This window comes from Gobio gobio (genome assembly GCF_949357685.1).
Source record: "Gobio gobio genome assembly, chromosome: 20".
NCBI lineage: Eukaryota > Metazoa > Chordata > Actinopteri > Cypriniformes > Gobionidae > Gobio > Gobio gobio.
This window is the reverse complement of record NC_137113.1, coordinates 42,162,170-42,179,775: the sequence shown is the minus strand read 5'-3', so window position 1 is coordinate 42,179,775 and position 17,606 is coordinate 42,162,170. Positions and strand designations below refer to the sequence as shown.

Here is a 17,606-nt window from a genome sequence, read left to right as displayed (position 1 = left end):
GTAAACGCACGCAGAATTGTTTTACAATCACATTCAGTCATTAGGGGTGAAGCTTGCTGTGAGGGTGGATGTTATTTAGCATGCAGCATTTCTGTGGAGAGTGAAAATAAAGTTTTCTATAGATAATGACCAAGGGCTGGTGCGCAACGGTACTATTTACGGTCATAAAATCATCATGAGTCTGTCCGCTCAAGGAGGTAATCATGTTTTAAAAGATTCAGCATGTGCAGCTTTGTTAAACTGAATCTTTTGTAGCTTATTGATTTTTATTGCATATGACTGAGCAGACTCTTGGTGCTGATAGCTTTTGGATCTGGATCTCTAAATATTTGTTTTGTGTGTGTTAAAAACATGATTTGGAGGATAAAAATTCGGACTAATTGGACTAAGATCTCTGTTGCTATAATTACTCGATTGCTGAAACAGTTAGCGGGACTGTAAGGAACAGATGGTGCGCTACCCACGACCGGAACCTTTCGTTTCATGAATGTCATTATAAACTCTAAAGACTGAAGTTTTGCACATTACATCCAAATCACATGAGAGAAAAGACAGCATAAATCAAAGCATTGTCCAGGATGACCAGTTGAATCGTTTTCGGAGGTGTTCCTCGGATCCCAGAAGTTTATGTTGTGTTATAGTTCAGTGGAGATGATTCTTGCTTCATTGCATCCCGTGTTCTTCCACAAAGGCTCTTTGCTCTTTGTGTATCAGTATTTGGTTTCATTAGGCTTTCCAAAAGCTCCTTTAAAAACACATTTTACCATCATGCTGTTCTGAGGTGAGAAGGGAAAAAGGAAAGTAGTTTTGTCTCATATCATGGCTCATTTCTTGATGGACTGCTGTTATTCACAATATTTCTCGCTCAGGGCTGTGATTGTGTTCCACTGGCGGAAAGTAGGCGGGTTCTTTCTTTTCCCGAACCCCTGCGCTGCAGTAAAACCCCGCTCTCGCCACGCTCCACCCATTCACACCGATCGCCTCCGCCCTCTGACCGCCGGGAGTTTTGTCTGGTTGGTGTTCTAGGAGGGCGACCGTTCTTCTCATCTGGCATGGGGCAAAAAAAGGCTACGAAGGAGTGGAAACAGGCTGGAATAATTCATGATATGCATCCGTTCTTACCTGAAAGAGTTTGCGACATGGGCTGATCGTGAGCACCGAGCAACTGGGCTTGAATCGTTTCAACAACTCTTCTAAATCTGCGACTTGGACCTACAAATACAAATTCACACATGTCATATAACATCAGTCTGAAATGAGCCAAATCCCCTTTTTGGGTTTGAGTGTTGTTTAGTATCATGTAAATGTTACAAATGGAAACAATTTCCATGTTAAAGGCACCATTTTATCTTATCGTATTTGGACAGTTGAATCCATTTCTGGATCTACATGGTATTCATGAAGTGTTTCAGTCTGGTTTTAAATCCCTACATAGCACAGAAACTGCACTGTTGTTTTTAATGACTTGTTACTTTCTACTGACTCAGGGGGCTGTACGATTTTAATTTGACTAGATATTTTGGCTGCGTTTGATACTGTAGACCATAATATCTTGATCACATGCTTAGAACAAAGTGTTGATTAAGGGTATTGCTTTGAAATGGTTTCGATCCAATTTGTCTGAAATAACTTTTTCACTTCGTCTCGGAGAATTTGTCTCCTCAACTGCTTCTTCCACATGTGGGGTCCCCCAGGACTCCATTTTGGGGCCTATTTTGTTCTCCCTGTATGCTGCCCTTAGGACACATTTTCTTAGGAAATTTGGTATTTCTTTTCATTGTTATGCAGATGATACGCAAATGTATCTGCCTTTAAAAAGGAAAACATACTTGCACCCCTATTGCAGTGTCTTGAGGAAATGGATGGCACTAAATTTCCTTAGTTTTAATTGACAAAAAACAGAAGTTATGCTGTTTACGCCAAGAGGCTCTTATGAGTAATTAGATTTGGACCTTGGTGAGCTGATTCCACTCGTGAAGCCCTATGTAAAAAATGTTGGTGTTATTATGGATTGTGATTTGAAATTGGACAAACAGATTAACTTGGTAGTTAAAGGGTTAATTCACCCAAAAATGAAAATTAGCCCATGATTTACTCACTCTCAACTCATCCTAGGCGTATATGACATTCTTCTTTCAGACGAATACAATGATATTAGTTTTATTAAGGTCCTGGCTAATCCAAGCTTTATAATGGCAGTGAATTGTTGTCTTGTTTATTAAGTCCATAAAAGTGCATCTATCCATCATATAACTGCTCCACACAGCTCTGGGGGGTCAATAAAGGCCTTCTAAAGCGAAGTGGTGCATTTGTGTAAGAAAAATATTGATACTTATAGGGGTGATGAATTGAGAAATCAGCTTTCCTTTGAGCCTTTGGTATATAAAAGTTCATCGTGATATAAGAATATCCTGTAAGTTTCAGAGCTGAAAACTTCCTTGTTAGTCAAAGAAAAGCTTTTATAGACACCAGGCCCAGAAAACGACAGATCTCAGAATATGTCGACCATTGACGTAATAGGACGCAGAAGCACCGCCTCAAGCCCGCCCACCGACTTGTGGAGCTAAACGGGTCGCTACCGAGCAATAAACATGCCGGTTCCAGCTCACGTGCGTAAGACATTGCGTTTCTTCGCTTCAGTTCACTGCGGAATCGTTTGTAAACAAGACACAGGTACAGACTATATTGGATCCGACAGGAACGGTGCAACACACTTATCTGAGTAAACATGTTTTTTTATATGTGATAGTATTGCATTGTTACAGATCGTTTGATATCTATTGATGACATACCTTATCACGCGGTCACAGGCTGGAGAAGGTGTTATTGGTTCATTCATGATCAGACTCTGACTTGTAAGCCAGCTCGCAAAGCCTAAAGTCCCGGGGCTATGTGTTTTTCAGGCGGGTTATAGTGAAATATATATATATATATATAGTGTGTGTACGGTTTGCGGTTATATTCACTGATGATCGGGCGAAATGATACACGAATCACATTCCAATCAATCGCGGGTGAATGAGAGATGAATCAATGTGTTTGTTTGAAAAAGATATTTTTCGAGCCCTGTGAGCGTTTCTCCAGACGCTTCAAAACAATTCCTCACGTGTACTGACAGGGGAGCGGAAACTCATTAAATATGCAAATCTTATCCAATCCTAGCAGTGGGCGTTTACTTCCAAGTCTTCAGTGCAGCACGCCCATCCAAAACGAGCGTTTTTCAGAGAGCCTCAAAACCAAGGCAGAAAATAGCCTATTACTTATTCATTATGATGTTTCTGAATGTAAAAACCACTCGAACGTCATAAGTTGACCCCAGACAACAGTATAAAAAAATTAAAAAGCCAGTTCATGATACCTTTAAAACTTTATAGACTAAAATAACTAACTTCCGGCGGAAAGCCATACGTAATTTCGACTTACGGCAAAAGAGAATTCCCTTGACGAGATGTACAGAAGCATCGCAAGCTTTGTCAAGGGAATTCTCTTTTGCCGTAAGTCGAAATTACGTATGGCTTTCCGCCGGAAGTTAGTTATTTTAGTCTATAAAGTTTTAAAGGTATCATGAACTGGCTTTTTAATTTTTTTATACTGTTGTCTGGGGTCAACTCTCATGGATAGGGCTGGCCAACATGGATAGGGCAGCCCTCTCATGGATAGGGCTGGCCAACAAACTCAAGCCCCTCTTCTTTTATATCGAAATCCTCCGCCATTTCTCTTTCAAAATTCTCGTTTTAGACTCATGACCGGTGGTTTGGTTTGCTCTATCCTCTGCGCTTCCGTGTTCATCAATATGCATGTGTCAAGGGTTCAAGGGTCAAAGGTTACTCTTTCGCTGTAAATCGATGCGTACGCCAATCCGCTGGAAGTTTGACAAACACTTGCTGTTTTTAAAAAGTGCTTTATAAATAAAGTTTGACTTGACTTGACTTGCACTTGCTAGAACATTTATATTATAATTTATATAATCATACTTATTGAAATCAAAGTCTCATGATCATTTTATTTTTTTAGAAAATATGTAAAATACTGCTTGCTGTAAAAAAGAATTCAGTGCACTGTGTAAATTTTAGTGGCATCTAGCTGTGAGGTTGTGAATTGCAATCACACACCGCTTACCCCTCCCACCTGAAGCACACCGAGAAGCTACAGTGGCTGACACAGGTCAAAGATGTCGTCGTCTGAGACAGCAGAGAGTAGCTAGCGCTCTGTAGAGCAGTTTGTCCGTTTAGGGCTACTGTAGAAACATGTTTTTAAAGGTCCAGTGTGGATCCACCGACAGAAATGCAATATAATATACATGACTATGTTTTCAATGGTGTATAAAGACCTTACATAATGAACCCTTATGTTTTTATTACCTTAGAATGAGTCATTTCTATCTACATACACCACAGGTCCCCTTCCAGTGAAGTCGCCATTTTGCTCCGCAATGCCCTAAACGGACAAACTTCTATACAGAGTGCTAGTCACTCTCGGCTGTCTCAGACGAAGACATCTTGTGCTTTGAAAGGGAGGGGTGAGCGGTGGACTGAGCCGTTGGTTGCAATTTGCAAACATCACCGCTAGAATCCTCTTACATTTACACACTGAACCTTTTAAATGGATATATAAAGTTTAAAAGTAACAAGTGGTGTTTAGTCTAATTTAAATGTTCTGATTCCATTTCATTTTATTGGAAATTATTTCCATGTCAAAGGCTAATGGAACATAATTTTATCTTACCCTTGCTATAACATTTCTATCATGACAACTTTTGGAAACGTGCTGATGATGTGTGATGCGCGAGCAGGTGCTTGGAGGTATGGAAATACATACGTTGACAGGCAGGTAGGACATTGTATCATTGCATTCGGCTGATTGGACGAACATTTAATGGTCCTACTCCTTCCACAGACGATTTATATGCATATAAATACATTTATGTAAATACATTTATCACCTACCCTGCCTTTAACTCATGCACCTTAACAGTCTAAACAGCTTGTATCGATTTGACTGGTCTAGATTCTATTCTATTTTCATTAGATTTTTTATGTATCATTGGCTTTAATTTATTGAAATCTGTTTTTTGTTGTTTTAATGTTTGTTGGAATTGTTGTTTTTATATGCTGTGAACTGGACTGTGCCATTGATCATTTCATTGGAACTCTGTTATAAATGACAATAAAGAAGTCTAAGAAGTCCAAGGCTGTGTCCGAAACCGCCCCCTATACCCTTAAATAGGGCATTATTTGAGGGGACAGCCATTTGTAGTGGTGTCCAAAACCATAGTGGATGTTATCGAGAGCAATCATTCAATCCCATAATGCACCTCAATGACAAGTGTAAAACCAATTTACCCTCAACGGCTACAGAATACCCATAATACACCGTTAGAGTCGCAATTGAAGATGCCTGCAGCTTATTTGTTCATCCATCCATTTTACAAAACGCTTGTCCAGTGTGAGCATTCCCATAGTAAATGAGGGTACAGGGGGCAATTTCGACGCTCACCAACTATTTAAATGTTAAAGGAACACTCCAATTTTTTGAAAATAGGCTCATTTTCCAACTCTCCTAGAGTTAAACAGTTGAGTTTTACTGTTTTCGAATCCATTCAGCCGATCTCCGGGTCTGGCGGTAGCACTTTTAGCATAGCTTAGCATAGATCATTGAATCTAATTAGACCGTTAGCATCTCGCTCAAAAATGATATTACGCAGCACCTGAAAATAGTCCCCAGCACGCTCCCTGTCACGTTGGTTGTGTTGACGGAAGTTAGCCTATTTTCAGGCGCTGCATAATATCATTGTGCCAATGCACTCATGGTACAGCAGCAAAGTTCCTTGATTATTACGCAGGAATGAGAGTATAGTTCCTAGCCATATCGGCCTAGAAAATTTCAACATTTCATTTTCCGTCTGTCTTAGTACACGATGTAACTACAGAAGAGTCAAGTTTTAAATAGGAAAAATATCAAAACTCTTTGGTCATTTTTGAGCGAGATGCTAACGGTCTAATCAGATTCAATGATCTATGCTAAGCTATGCTAAAAGTGCTACCACCAGACCCGGAGATCGGCTGAATGGATTCGAAAATGGTAAAACTCAACTGTTTAACTCTAGGGGAGTTGGAAAATGAGCCTATTTTCAAAAAAAGTGGAGTCTTCCTTTAAGAAGCAAGCTCATGGGCTGCAGATGAACCAATCAGCTTGTGCCATGTAGTTAAGGATGTAAATATCATCAGGTACATTAAGAACCCATCAGTCTGCGCTATTTAGAGTTTCATGAGAGAACTTGGTATATAATCATTTAAATCACATACCATTTATTAAAATCAAAGTCTCATGAACATTTTTTCAAGACAATAATTAAAATACTGCCGACTGTAAAAAACTAAAAAACAAAAAGGTATGCATTAAAACAGACCATGTCAGTTTAAAACTAAAAAATGTTGTTAAGTCTAATTATTTAAATGTTTCAGTTCTATTTAATTTTAATGCGGATGATTTCCAAGTTAAAGGATAATGGAACACCATTTTATCTTACCCTTGCAATGACATTTATTTAATAATTTAGATAATAATACTGTTTATTCAAATCAGAGTCTCGTCAACATTTTTAAATATTTAAGTTGATAAATAAATAAATACATGAATAAATACATATTTTTAAAAAATATATTTAAAATACTGCTCAGTGCACACTAAAAAAAATAAAAAATAATTTTATTGGAAATGACTTTCATGTTAAAGGCTAATGGATTTCCATTTTATTTTAAACTTGACATTTATACAATCATTTATATAATCATACTTTTAATTCAAATCAAAGCCATAATTATTTATTTATTTTAAATGTAGGTTATTGAATATTGCTTCAGATTACGGCTACAATGATAAACTGTAAAAAAAAAAATTAAATTAAAATTCAATTTAACAGTAACCAGCATATTTTATGTAGCTTAAATGTTTACTGGCTGTTCGCAACAAGCTCAAGGCAAGCGATGCTGCCTCCTCCTGAAACTTTATTCGCTGGCGTCGCTGCTGTGCTGGACGTTGTAAAATTGAGTGATTTAAACACTATTTGATCTCATGTTTTGTTTCTGTACTACAAATGAAATACTCTGAGACACTTTAGTGGAAGTGAGCAAATTAATCATTACAATTAATCATATATATATATATTTATATATATATATATATAAAACAGTTCTTACCTGATATGAGGCTAAAAGTTACACTATATATTCCAAAGTCCTTCTGTCCATCCCTCTCTCTCTCCCGCTCCCGCTCTCTTTCCCCCTCAGAGAAGGAGATGTCTACCTGGAATTTGACAGGTTTCTGGAAGACAGACGGACCTCCAGAAGTCTTATACTCTGCTCGGAAACTCGTCTGAGAGATAACGCTGTGACTGAGGGAGGGAATCTGAAGACAAAAGCAAGAGAGAAAGAAACAAACGGTGAGAATCATCCTTCTCATTTGAACAGCGTTTTTATGTTCACCTATTATGGGTGACTTTGGGCTTATTTTTTGTAACGAGTTGCATTTTGGGGGGCTTGATTACAAAATACAGTAGCATTTTTTTTTTGGTCTGCTGTTGTAGCACAATAAAGTTTGACAAACTGGTAAAATATTTGTTATTTTTGTAAAAGGATATAATATTTTATAGATGCTTGTGGTTTGTTTTTAACTCGAAAATTCTTAAAAGCATGGCGATGGTGATGTGAAAAAAACTCTTTTTGTACTGTTCAATGCTTTTGTTTGTCACAATAAAGGGATAGTTCACCCAAAAATGAAAAATTCTGTCATAATTTACATAATTAATTTTTTCTTCTTCTGCTGAACACAAAAGAAGATATTTTGACGAATATGGGCAACCCAACAATTGATGGGCCCCATTAACTTCCATAGTATTTTTTTTCTCCATACTATGGAAGTCAATGGGGTCCATCAATCTGTTTGGTTACTGACATTCTTCAAAATATCTTCTTTTGAGTTAAGCAGAAAAAATTAATTCATATGGGTTTGGAACAACTTGAGGGTGAGAAAATTATGGCAGAATCTTCTTTTTTTTGGGTGAACTATCCCTTTAAGGCCATTTCACACTGCACCGACAGACACCAACCAACGCAGACAGTCACCAGATTACAGTACGTCAATTCTCAAACACCCCACAACAGACAAACGGCAATTCAACATAGATGAAAACAAGCGCAGAACGGCAACAGATGGCGACAAGGGTAACACACTGATCTGACAAAACCCACAAAACCTGTCCTTTAGTCAGCGTCTGTTGTACAAGTGTGAATTGGCCTTTACAGTATAATGTATAATGTATCAAATATTAATACACTACACTGTGTGCAGAATTTTTTTTCCAGGCACATTTGACCAATTCCAAACCACAGTAATCCTAATAACTACTATTAATTTAGTATTTAATAATGTATAAGTGATATATAATTTTTCACGAAGGCTGGAAATGAAAAACACCTTATATTCAGGTGTGCAGAATTATTAGGCATGTTTTCTTTTACAGATAAATTGAGCCAAAAAATAGATTTAACTCAGACTGAAAAGTCAAAAATTATTAAATGCCCATGAGAAGGATGCAATACTAATGCAATACTAGACATTGCAGTTAAGGCATGACCATTGGACAGTGAAATGCTCGTTGGGTCAGCAGGGTCAGACAAAAATATGTGGCGGAGAAAAGACACCTGTTAACTGCAAAAGAATTAAGAATTAAGGTGAAGAATTAAGTGTGAAACCATCAGGAACCCTTTAGTCTCCAGCGCCACCAATTTCCAGAACTGCAACCTACCTGGAGTCTCCAGAAGTGCAAGGTGTCAGGATCTCAGATACTTAAAGCTACACTGTGTGATATTTCCCCCCATCTAGCGGTGAAAGGGTATATGACCATCCAGTGAATATTAGTTTCATTAGTGTAATATTAGAATATTACATTAGCTTCCTCTCAATTCCGATTTCGTTTTAACTCCTACAGTTCAAGATTCAAGATTCAAGATTCAAGATTCAAGATTCAAGAGTTTTATTTGTCACATACACAGTTATATACACAATATACAACTGGCAGTGAAATGTAAACAGGTCCGCTCCATGGACAGTGCAAATAACAGTTACAAGAAATTAAAATAGAAATAGAATAAAATTAGAATAAAAAGTATTAACATAAGTAGAATTATAAATAAATCAAGTAAAAGATAAAAATAGGAAATAAGATAAAAATAAAAATATAAAAAATATGTGGATATGATAAGTGAGATAAACTGTAGACTTAAAAATAAGTGGTTAACATAAAATATATAATATGTATATATAAAGAAGTATAATGTGCAAGGTTTATTACAGGTTGTTACGCAGTAACAATAGGAACGTAAAGTGCAGTGCAATTGCAGTATGTGGATGTTAATGTTAAAAAACTGTATGTTTATGCGTGTGCGGGGTGAAGTGAAGTCACGTGACTGAGTTCAGGAGTCTGATGGCCTGGGGGAAGAAACTCCTCCTGAGTCTTTCAGTCTTTGCCATCAGGCTACGGAAGCGCTTACCAGATGGCAGCAGGGTGAAGTGAGAGTTTGCAGGGTGATTAATGTCTCTGATGATTTTAGTAGCTCTACCTCTGCAGCGTTTGGTGTAGATGTCCTGCAGAGACGGGAGAGCTGAGCCTGAGATGCGCTCGGATAAGCGCACCACTCTTTGCAGGGCTTTGCAGTCGTGACTGGTGCTGTTCCCGTACCACGCTGTGATGCACTGAGTCAGGACACTTTCTATCGCCCCTCGATAGAAAGTTTTCAGGATGGCTGGTGAAACCCTGAATTTCCTCAGCTGGCGCAGGTGGTACAGTCTTTGCCTGGCTTTTTTCACCTGTGTCTGGATGTGTGTAGTCCAGGTCAGATCCTCGGAGATGTTCACACCCAGGTATTTGAAGCTGCTCACTCTCTCTACCGGTGTCCCACTGATCATGAGAGGGGAGTATGACCGATGCTGTCTCTTCCTGAAGTCCACAATCAGTTCTTTGGTCTTGTTAACATTCAGAGAGAGACAGTTGTCCTGGCACCATGATGTCAGTTGCTCCACTTCGTCCAAGTATGCCGTCTCATTGTTGTTGGAGATGAGACCCAGGACAACAGTATCATCAGCAAACTTGATGATCGAGGTGGAGCTGTGTGTGGACAAACAGTCATGGGTGTAGAGAGAGTAGAGCAGGGGACTCAGCACACAGCCCTGTGGAGCTCCAACACTCAGGGTGATGGAGGTGGAGGTGAACTGGCCTACTCTCACCGCCTGGGGTCTGCCAGTGAGGAAATCTTCAATCCAGAGGCAGAGAGAAGAATTCAGGCCTAGATCCAGGAGTTTGTGTGTTAGCTTAATGGGAACTATGGTGTTAAAGGCTGAGCTATAGTCAATAAATAGCAGCCTGACATAGTTCCCACTTTTGCTGTCGATGTGAGTGAGGCAGGAGTGAAGGACGTGAGAAATGGCATCTTCAGTCGATCTATTGGGACGATAGGCAAACTGAAGTGGCCAATTTAGTCCAAGATTAAAGGGTTAGTTCACCCAAAAATGAAAATTCTGTCATTAATTACTTACCCTCATGTCGTTCGACACCCGTAAGACCTCCGTTCATCTTCAGAACACAAATGAAGATATTTTAGTTGAAATCTGATGGCTCTGAAAGGCCTCCATTGGAACAATGCACGGTTCACTCTCAAGACCCTTAAAAGGTACTAAAGACGTCGTTACAAAGTCCATCTCACTACAGTGGTTCTACAATAACTTTATGAAGCGACGAGAATAGTTTGTGCACAAAAAAACCCTAAATAACGACTTATATAGTGATGACGATTTCAAAACACGGCATCATGAAGCTTCGAAGCGTTATGAATCAGTGAGTCGAATCAGCAGTTTGGATCGCCAAATTTCAGCAGTTTGGCGACGTCTTTAGTACCTTTTAAGGGTCTTGAGAGTGAACCGTGCATTGTGCCAATGGAGGCCTTTCTGAGCCATCAGATTTCAACTAAAATATCTTCATTTGTGTTCTGAAGATGAACGGAGGTCTTACGGGTGTCGAACGACATGAGGGTAAGTAATTAATGACAGAATTTTTATTTTTGGGTGAACTAACCCTTTAACATGGCTTCCAGTTCGACCTCGTCCACATTCGACACGGTGCCATCGAGTGTTAAAACGCGAAAGGCGAAGCTTGAATTTACGGGTGTGTCCCTCTTTGGCTGATGTACTTTCAAGATGGAGGGGCAACATGGCGACCCGCATTCGAACCCCTCACCCGTATGTATTTTCAATGGCATATTATAAACTTACGAGAATACTTTATTACTTGAAAGAAGTAAATATACATTAATGAGCACATATATTTTTGAAAGAACTAAGTGTTTTTAGCTAAGAATAAACTAAAAAAGTTACACAGTGTAGCTTTAAGTTAGGTAAAGAATCCAAAAAAATTACCCCCACTAAATAAGAATCACAAGCTGACATTTTTGTCCATCCTGAAGTCCGTTTTGCTGAGATGGACTAAAATGAACTCCCAAAACTTACTGCCAGATTCTGGAAGATGAATTCTTCAAACAGTGGTACTAGAGGATGTGGTGCTGGTCCTTCAAGAGTCACTCTCAACCTATCTGTCCATAAAGCCTATAAAGTCTTCATGTATTTTACAACACTTCAGCTTGTGATTCTTATCTAGTGGGGGTCATTTTTTAGGATTCTTTACCTAACTGAAGTCTCTGAGATCCTGACACCTTGCACTTCTGGAGACTCCAGGTAGGTTGCAGTTCTGGAAAATGGTGGCCCTGGAGACTAAAGGGTTCCTGATGGTTTCACACTTAATTCTTCACCTTAATTCTTCATTCTTTTGCAGTTAACAGGTGTCTTTTCTCCGCCACATATTTTTGTCTGACCCTGCTGACCCAACGAGCATTTCACTGTCCAAGGGTCATGCCTTAACTGCAATGTCTAGTATTGCATTAGTATTGCATCCTTCTCATGGGCATTTAATACTTTTTGACTTTTCAGTCTGAGTTAAATCTCTTTTTTGGCTCAATTTATCTGTAAAAGAAAATATGCCTAATAATTCTGCACACCTGATTATAAGGTGTTTTTCATTTCCAGCCTTCGTGAACAATTATATATCACTTATACATTGTTAAATACTAAATTAATAGTAGTTATTAGGATTACTGTGGTTTGGAATTGGTCAAATGTGCCTGGAAAAAAAATATGATCAGAAAATAAACGTGCCTAATAATTCTGCACACAGTGTATACTGTTCAAAAGTTTGGGGTCAGTATAATTTTGTAAAAAAGAATTTAAGGATACACGGAGTACTTACCAACACGATCAACATTTTGGAGAAAAATAGTGAAGGTGAATGCATACGAACAAGTTCTCCGTTTAGGATTAGAACAAATTCAACCCAAGCGACTTTTGGATGATTACGTTACTGTTGATCATCTGTCCATCATCGTATAAAGCCCGCCCTGACAATTTGATTGGTCCGAACAGCTATGGTTTGAGCAAAGTTGCTTCACAACGGATCAAGTCCAGACCATTGATCTATATAAATGTCATTTATATAGATCAGTGGTCCAGACCGAACTTCCCGACCTCAAATGTTGTGGGCGGGGCTAAGTTCGCTTGGCATCCAGGCTAGTTTTTATAGTATTTTTTATCAAATAAATGCAGCCTTGGTGAGCAGAAGAGACTTCTTTCAAAAACATTTAAAAAAGAAAACATACAGACCCCAAATTTTCGAATAGTATTGATTCATTTGGATTAATCTGATTAATCATCATATCATGCAATACATTTTTATCAAAACGTTTAATCCGTGCACAAATCAGACTCACAGAGAGGAAGGCATGGACGATATCAGCTTTAATGGAACTAAGAGGTTTGTCTCTGATGACCACGAAAATCTGCTCCTCTTTCTCCAAACTGATGAAATTCCCAAACCAGGACCTTTTAGCCAGCCTGTCGGAACACAAACACAGACAGACAGACTCTGAGATAACTAATCAGAATTATGCAGCACACTGAAGAATTAGATCACTATTGTCATTATTTTTCCCTCAGTAGCACATACAAGTCGCTGCAATGTCTATTCAAAATGCGAGTGTTGGCATCTGGAACATTTCTGGAGGATGTCACTAAAATGTTCCCTGTCGAATGTTAGATCGTTAGACTGAGTTTTTGCAATATTTCTTATTTAGAATGTATGGGAGTTGAATTAGATAAAGATGCTTCTTTTTCACATGCAATGTAGGTGTTCCCTAAAGGCACAGGAGCAAAAACAGTCAAAAGCTACTGTTTTTGGAGCACAAAAACCTTTCCTAACATTATAAGTGGACCTCAGGGAATAAATTAATGTAGCATACAATTTATAATATACAGTAAACCCTTTAAAATAGAATGCAATGCTCTCCAGATGGATCTTCTTGGCGTCATACATGCTGGGATGGCAAATGTTTCTTACTCTGGGCTGGATTCTGGTGTTAAACTGGACATGTCCTCTGAGGTTGGCACTATTGGGAAGGTAAGAGTAAGAATGAAACAGAGCGAATACAACCTGACATTGACTACTTTTGATTATTTGACAGTTTTATATTTCAGGGGTTTTCAAACTGAGATCCAGGAACCCGCAGAGGGCAGCAAGAAGTGTTATTTTAGTATCATTGATATACTATTATAGTTTTTGTTAATATTTGAATTAGATTTTATTTTTATATTTTCTGTTTTCACTTAAATTGTATTTAAAATTTTAGTAATTTAGTTTTCTTCATTTTTATTAGTATTATTATTATACATTTTATTTATTAGTTTTAGTTGTAATTATTTTAGCACTTCAGCCAGAGTAAACTAAAAGAAAATGAGAAATGTTAAGAACTAACTAGCTGAAATAAAAGAAAATGTTTAGGGCTGTCAAATCGATTAATCGCATCTAACATAAAAGTTTGTGTGTGTGTGTATATATATATGTGTGTGTGTGTGTGTGAGTGTGTGTGTTACAAACTTTTATGTTAGATGTGATTAATCGCGATTAATCGATTTGACAGCACTAGTTTTTATAATTTTATTTTTATATCAGTTAATATTTATTTTATTTAAAGTAATGAAAATGATATTAGTTAATGATATTAACCCTGGCTGCAAGGGAGTCCATACAATAATTACCGTAAATACATTTGGGTAAGTATATAAATGAACATATAAATAAAAATATTATTTGACTTTTACTGTTTCATTCTAGTTTCCAAGGTCAGAAATAATGAGATTAATCACGTAATTAATTATTTTATCCTTCATTTACTATTTAACTTTTTTATTAAAGTGTATACATCTAAAAGTACTCTAATAATAGGTAGAAAAAAAGATACAGTGTCAACTTAATAGGAGGTAAAAAATAAAAAAATAAAATTATATGATCAACGAGTTATGACAACGTGTTTTTCACATTGCTTTAACTCATCAAACTAAGTTAAGCAATTTTAACTTTTTATAAGTTATACAAGATTCAACTAATTTTTTAAGTCAGTTTAATGTCATTTAAGTTGAAATTACTTAAAGGAACACTCTACTATTTTTGAAAATAGGCTCATTTTCCTACTCCCCTAGAGTTAAACAGTTGAGTTTTACCATTTTCGAATCCATTCAGCCGATCTCCGGGTCTGGCGGTAGCACTTTTAGCATAGCTTAGCATAGATCATTGAATCTGATTAGACCGTTAGCATCTCGTTTAAAAATGATATTACGCAGCGCCTGAAAATAGTCCCCAGCTACGTTCCCTGTGCAAGCAGGTTGTCACGTTGGTTATGTTGATGGAAGTTAGCCTATTTTCAGGCGCTGCGTAATATCATTGCGCCACTGCACACATGATACGGCACAAATTTCCTTGATTATTACGCAGGAATGAGAGTATAGTTCCTAGCCATATCGGCCTAGAAAATCGCAACTTTTTATTTTCCGTTGCTCTTAGTACACGATGTAACTACAGAAGAGTCAAGTTTTAAATTGGAAAAATATTGAAACTCTAAGGTAATTTTTTTTAAACAAGATGCTAACGGTCTAATCAGAATCAATGATCTATGCTAAGCTATGCTAAAAGTGCTATATCTATTTGACTGAATGGATTCGAAAACGATAAAATTCAACTGTTTAACTCTAGGGGAGTTGGAAAACATCCAAGTTGATTGTGCTTAAAAATTTAAGGCAGCAAAATCTTTTTTACGGTGTAAATATATTCCAGATGATATTTTTATTTATCACCAGAAATGGGTCTTTAGGGGTCCATCCATGGCACAAACAAATTTGAAAACCCCAACTCTACTTGATTAAACAAAAAGGAAAGATAGCGGCGCCCACCCTGCATCTTGCGGCGGTGGAACCGCGGCGACCCCAACAGGTTGTTCTTCAACGAGTTGAGGCGTGTCCTCCAGTGGGCGGAGCTACTGGCCGCCATGCCACCGCCTCCCCCTGGACTAGAGGGTGGGGTCAAGGACAGTGAGCCCACGCCCACATTTCCTCCCTCGGCTCGGGAGGAAGAAGAGGAAGAGGAGGAGGAGGGTGGGGTAGCGGTGGGGGGGTGGGGGTGATGCACAGGGGTACCCAAGGGGGTTGGCAGGGGAGAGCCCTGAGGGGTGACCTGAGACATGGGATACAAGCTTTTAGTCACCGACTTCAGCACCGCAGATGGAGAAGGAAAGAAGAGGAAACGGGGAATGGGTGAGAAGAGAGGAGAAGGGGAGGGAGAGCGGGAAGTGGAGGCGGGCAGGGGGAGGGACTTCATGGACTGGAGTTGGGGGCGTTCAGGTGCATTTTTAGATGGAAGCGTCTGCGTTTTGGGTTCATGCGATCGATTGGGACGAGTTGCGGTGCTGCCGCTTCCCGTTTTGGTGGCGGCAACTACCTCTGGCTCGCTGAAGGTAAAGACAGGGCTCTGATGGGATGAGGAGGAGAAGAAGCAGGGTGGAGGAGTGAAGGCCGTGGCAGATGGAGAGAGAAATAGGAGTGAAAATGAGCTATGGCAGGTGATACGGCTTAGTGCACAGTGATGGTGTATGGGGATATTGTGTGTGTGTGTGTGTGTGTGTCTAAGACTGACTGATGTGCATGTTCATATTAACTCAGAAAATGTGAATGATAAAATGGCTAAATATTCAACTTGTGTCATAAAGATATAAGAAGCCCTTTTGGAAAAATGACAAACAAAAGTATTAACTGAAGGCATAGTTCATCCAAAAATGTAAAAAAGTAAATGTGTACATTTAAAATAAGGTCCCATTAGTTGTTTAATGCATTAACTAACAGTATTTATTCATCTTTGTTAACATTAGTTAATAAAAATACAACTGTTCATTGTTAATGTTAGCTCAGGTCCATTAAACAACTTTTGATTGTAATGCGTTAGTAAATGTTAAAATTAACATTAACTAAGATTAATATATGCTTTAGAAGTATTTTTCATTGTTAGTTCATGTTAACTTATATAGTTAAACAAAACTTTATTGTAAAGCGTTTCAAAGTTCAAGTCTGTTCCTCACACAAGGCTATTAAAGGACTTGAAATCTAATAGGCTACAAGTGATATAGACTACTTTGTGTATTTTTATGTAAGTCTTTATAACAATTTCTGAATTTGATACAATACCTTGGAAAATATAAATATTCAATACCATTCTCAAAAAAAATGCCTGATAGCTCTGAGTGGAATTATATAATAAAAACAATACTATATTATTACTATGATTATTAAACATATTACTATTGAAATACAACAGCACTGTAAAATAAAAAAAAATATATTTCATAAAAAGTACATTCATTATTTTACTTTACACTGCAGTAGTAAAATTACAATACTTTTGTCTTAAAGGGATAGTTCACCCAAAAATAAAAATTAGCCCATGATTTACTCACCCTCAAGCCATCCTAGGTGTATATGACATTCTTCTTTCAGACGAATAAAATCGTCACATTAAAAAAGTCCTGACTTTTCCAAGCTTTATAATGGCAGTGAATGGTTGTGTCATTTTTGAAGTCCATAAAAGTGCATCTATCCATCATAAAACTGTTCGACACAGCTCCGGGGGGTTAATAAAGGCCTTCTGAAGCGAAGTGGCGCGTTTGTGTAAGAAAAATATCCATATTTAAAACTTTATAGACTAAAATAACTAGCTTCCGGCGGACCTGCGCTAAAAAAGTAACCCCTGACGCGATGTACAGGAGCATCACAAGCTTTGAAGCCTCTCGCGGATAGATTTGGGCAACAAACTCAAGCCCCTCTTCTCTTATATCGAAATCCTCCGCCATTTCTCTTTTAAAATTCTCGTTTTAGATTTCTAATTCATGACCGGTGGTTTGTTTTGCTCTATCCTCTGCGCTTCTGCATTCATCAATACGCATGTGTCAAGGGTCAAAAGTTACTCTTTACCGCTGACCGGCCTTTATTAACCCCCCGGAGCCGGGTGGAGCAGTTATATGATGGATAGATGCACTTTTATGGACTTAAAAAATGACACAACCATTCACTGCTATTATAAAAGCTTTAAAGAGCCAGGACATTTTTAATATACAGTAACTCGATTTTAT

General features: G+C 38.1%; 1 protein-coding gene across 2 annotated transcripts in view; it reads right to left on the bottom strand.

Moving 5' to 3' along the window:
• Positions 1-865: 865 nt before the first annotated feature.
• Positions 866-17,606, bottom strand: part of brsk1a (BR serine/threonine kinase 1a) — a gene marked incomplete at both ends in the record, with an annotated part of 38,906 nt that continues 22,165 nt past the window's right edge. Inside the window, 6 exons of one of the 2 annotated variants that reach the window (XM_079845593.1) lie at positions 866-1,068; positions 1,123-1,212; positions 7,200-7,407; positions 12,870-12,993; positions 13,496-13,544; positions 15,382-15,661. In XM_079845593.1, coding sequence (XP_079701719.1) covers positions 866-1,068; positions 1,123-1,212; positions 7,200-7,407; positions 12,870-12,993; positions 13,496-13,544; positions 15,382-15,661 — 954 coding nt within the window. The remainder of the gene's footprint in view (positions 1,069-1,122; positions 1,213-7,199; positions 7,408-12,869; positions 12,994-13,495; positions 13,545-15,381; positions 15,662-17,606) is intronic. The other variant, XM_079845594.1, reaches the window with a different exon arrangement.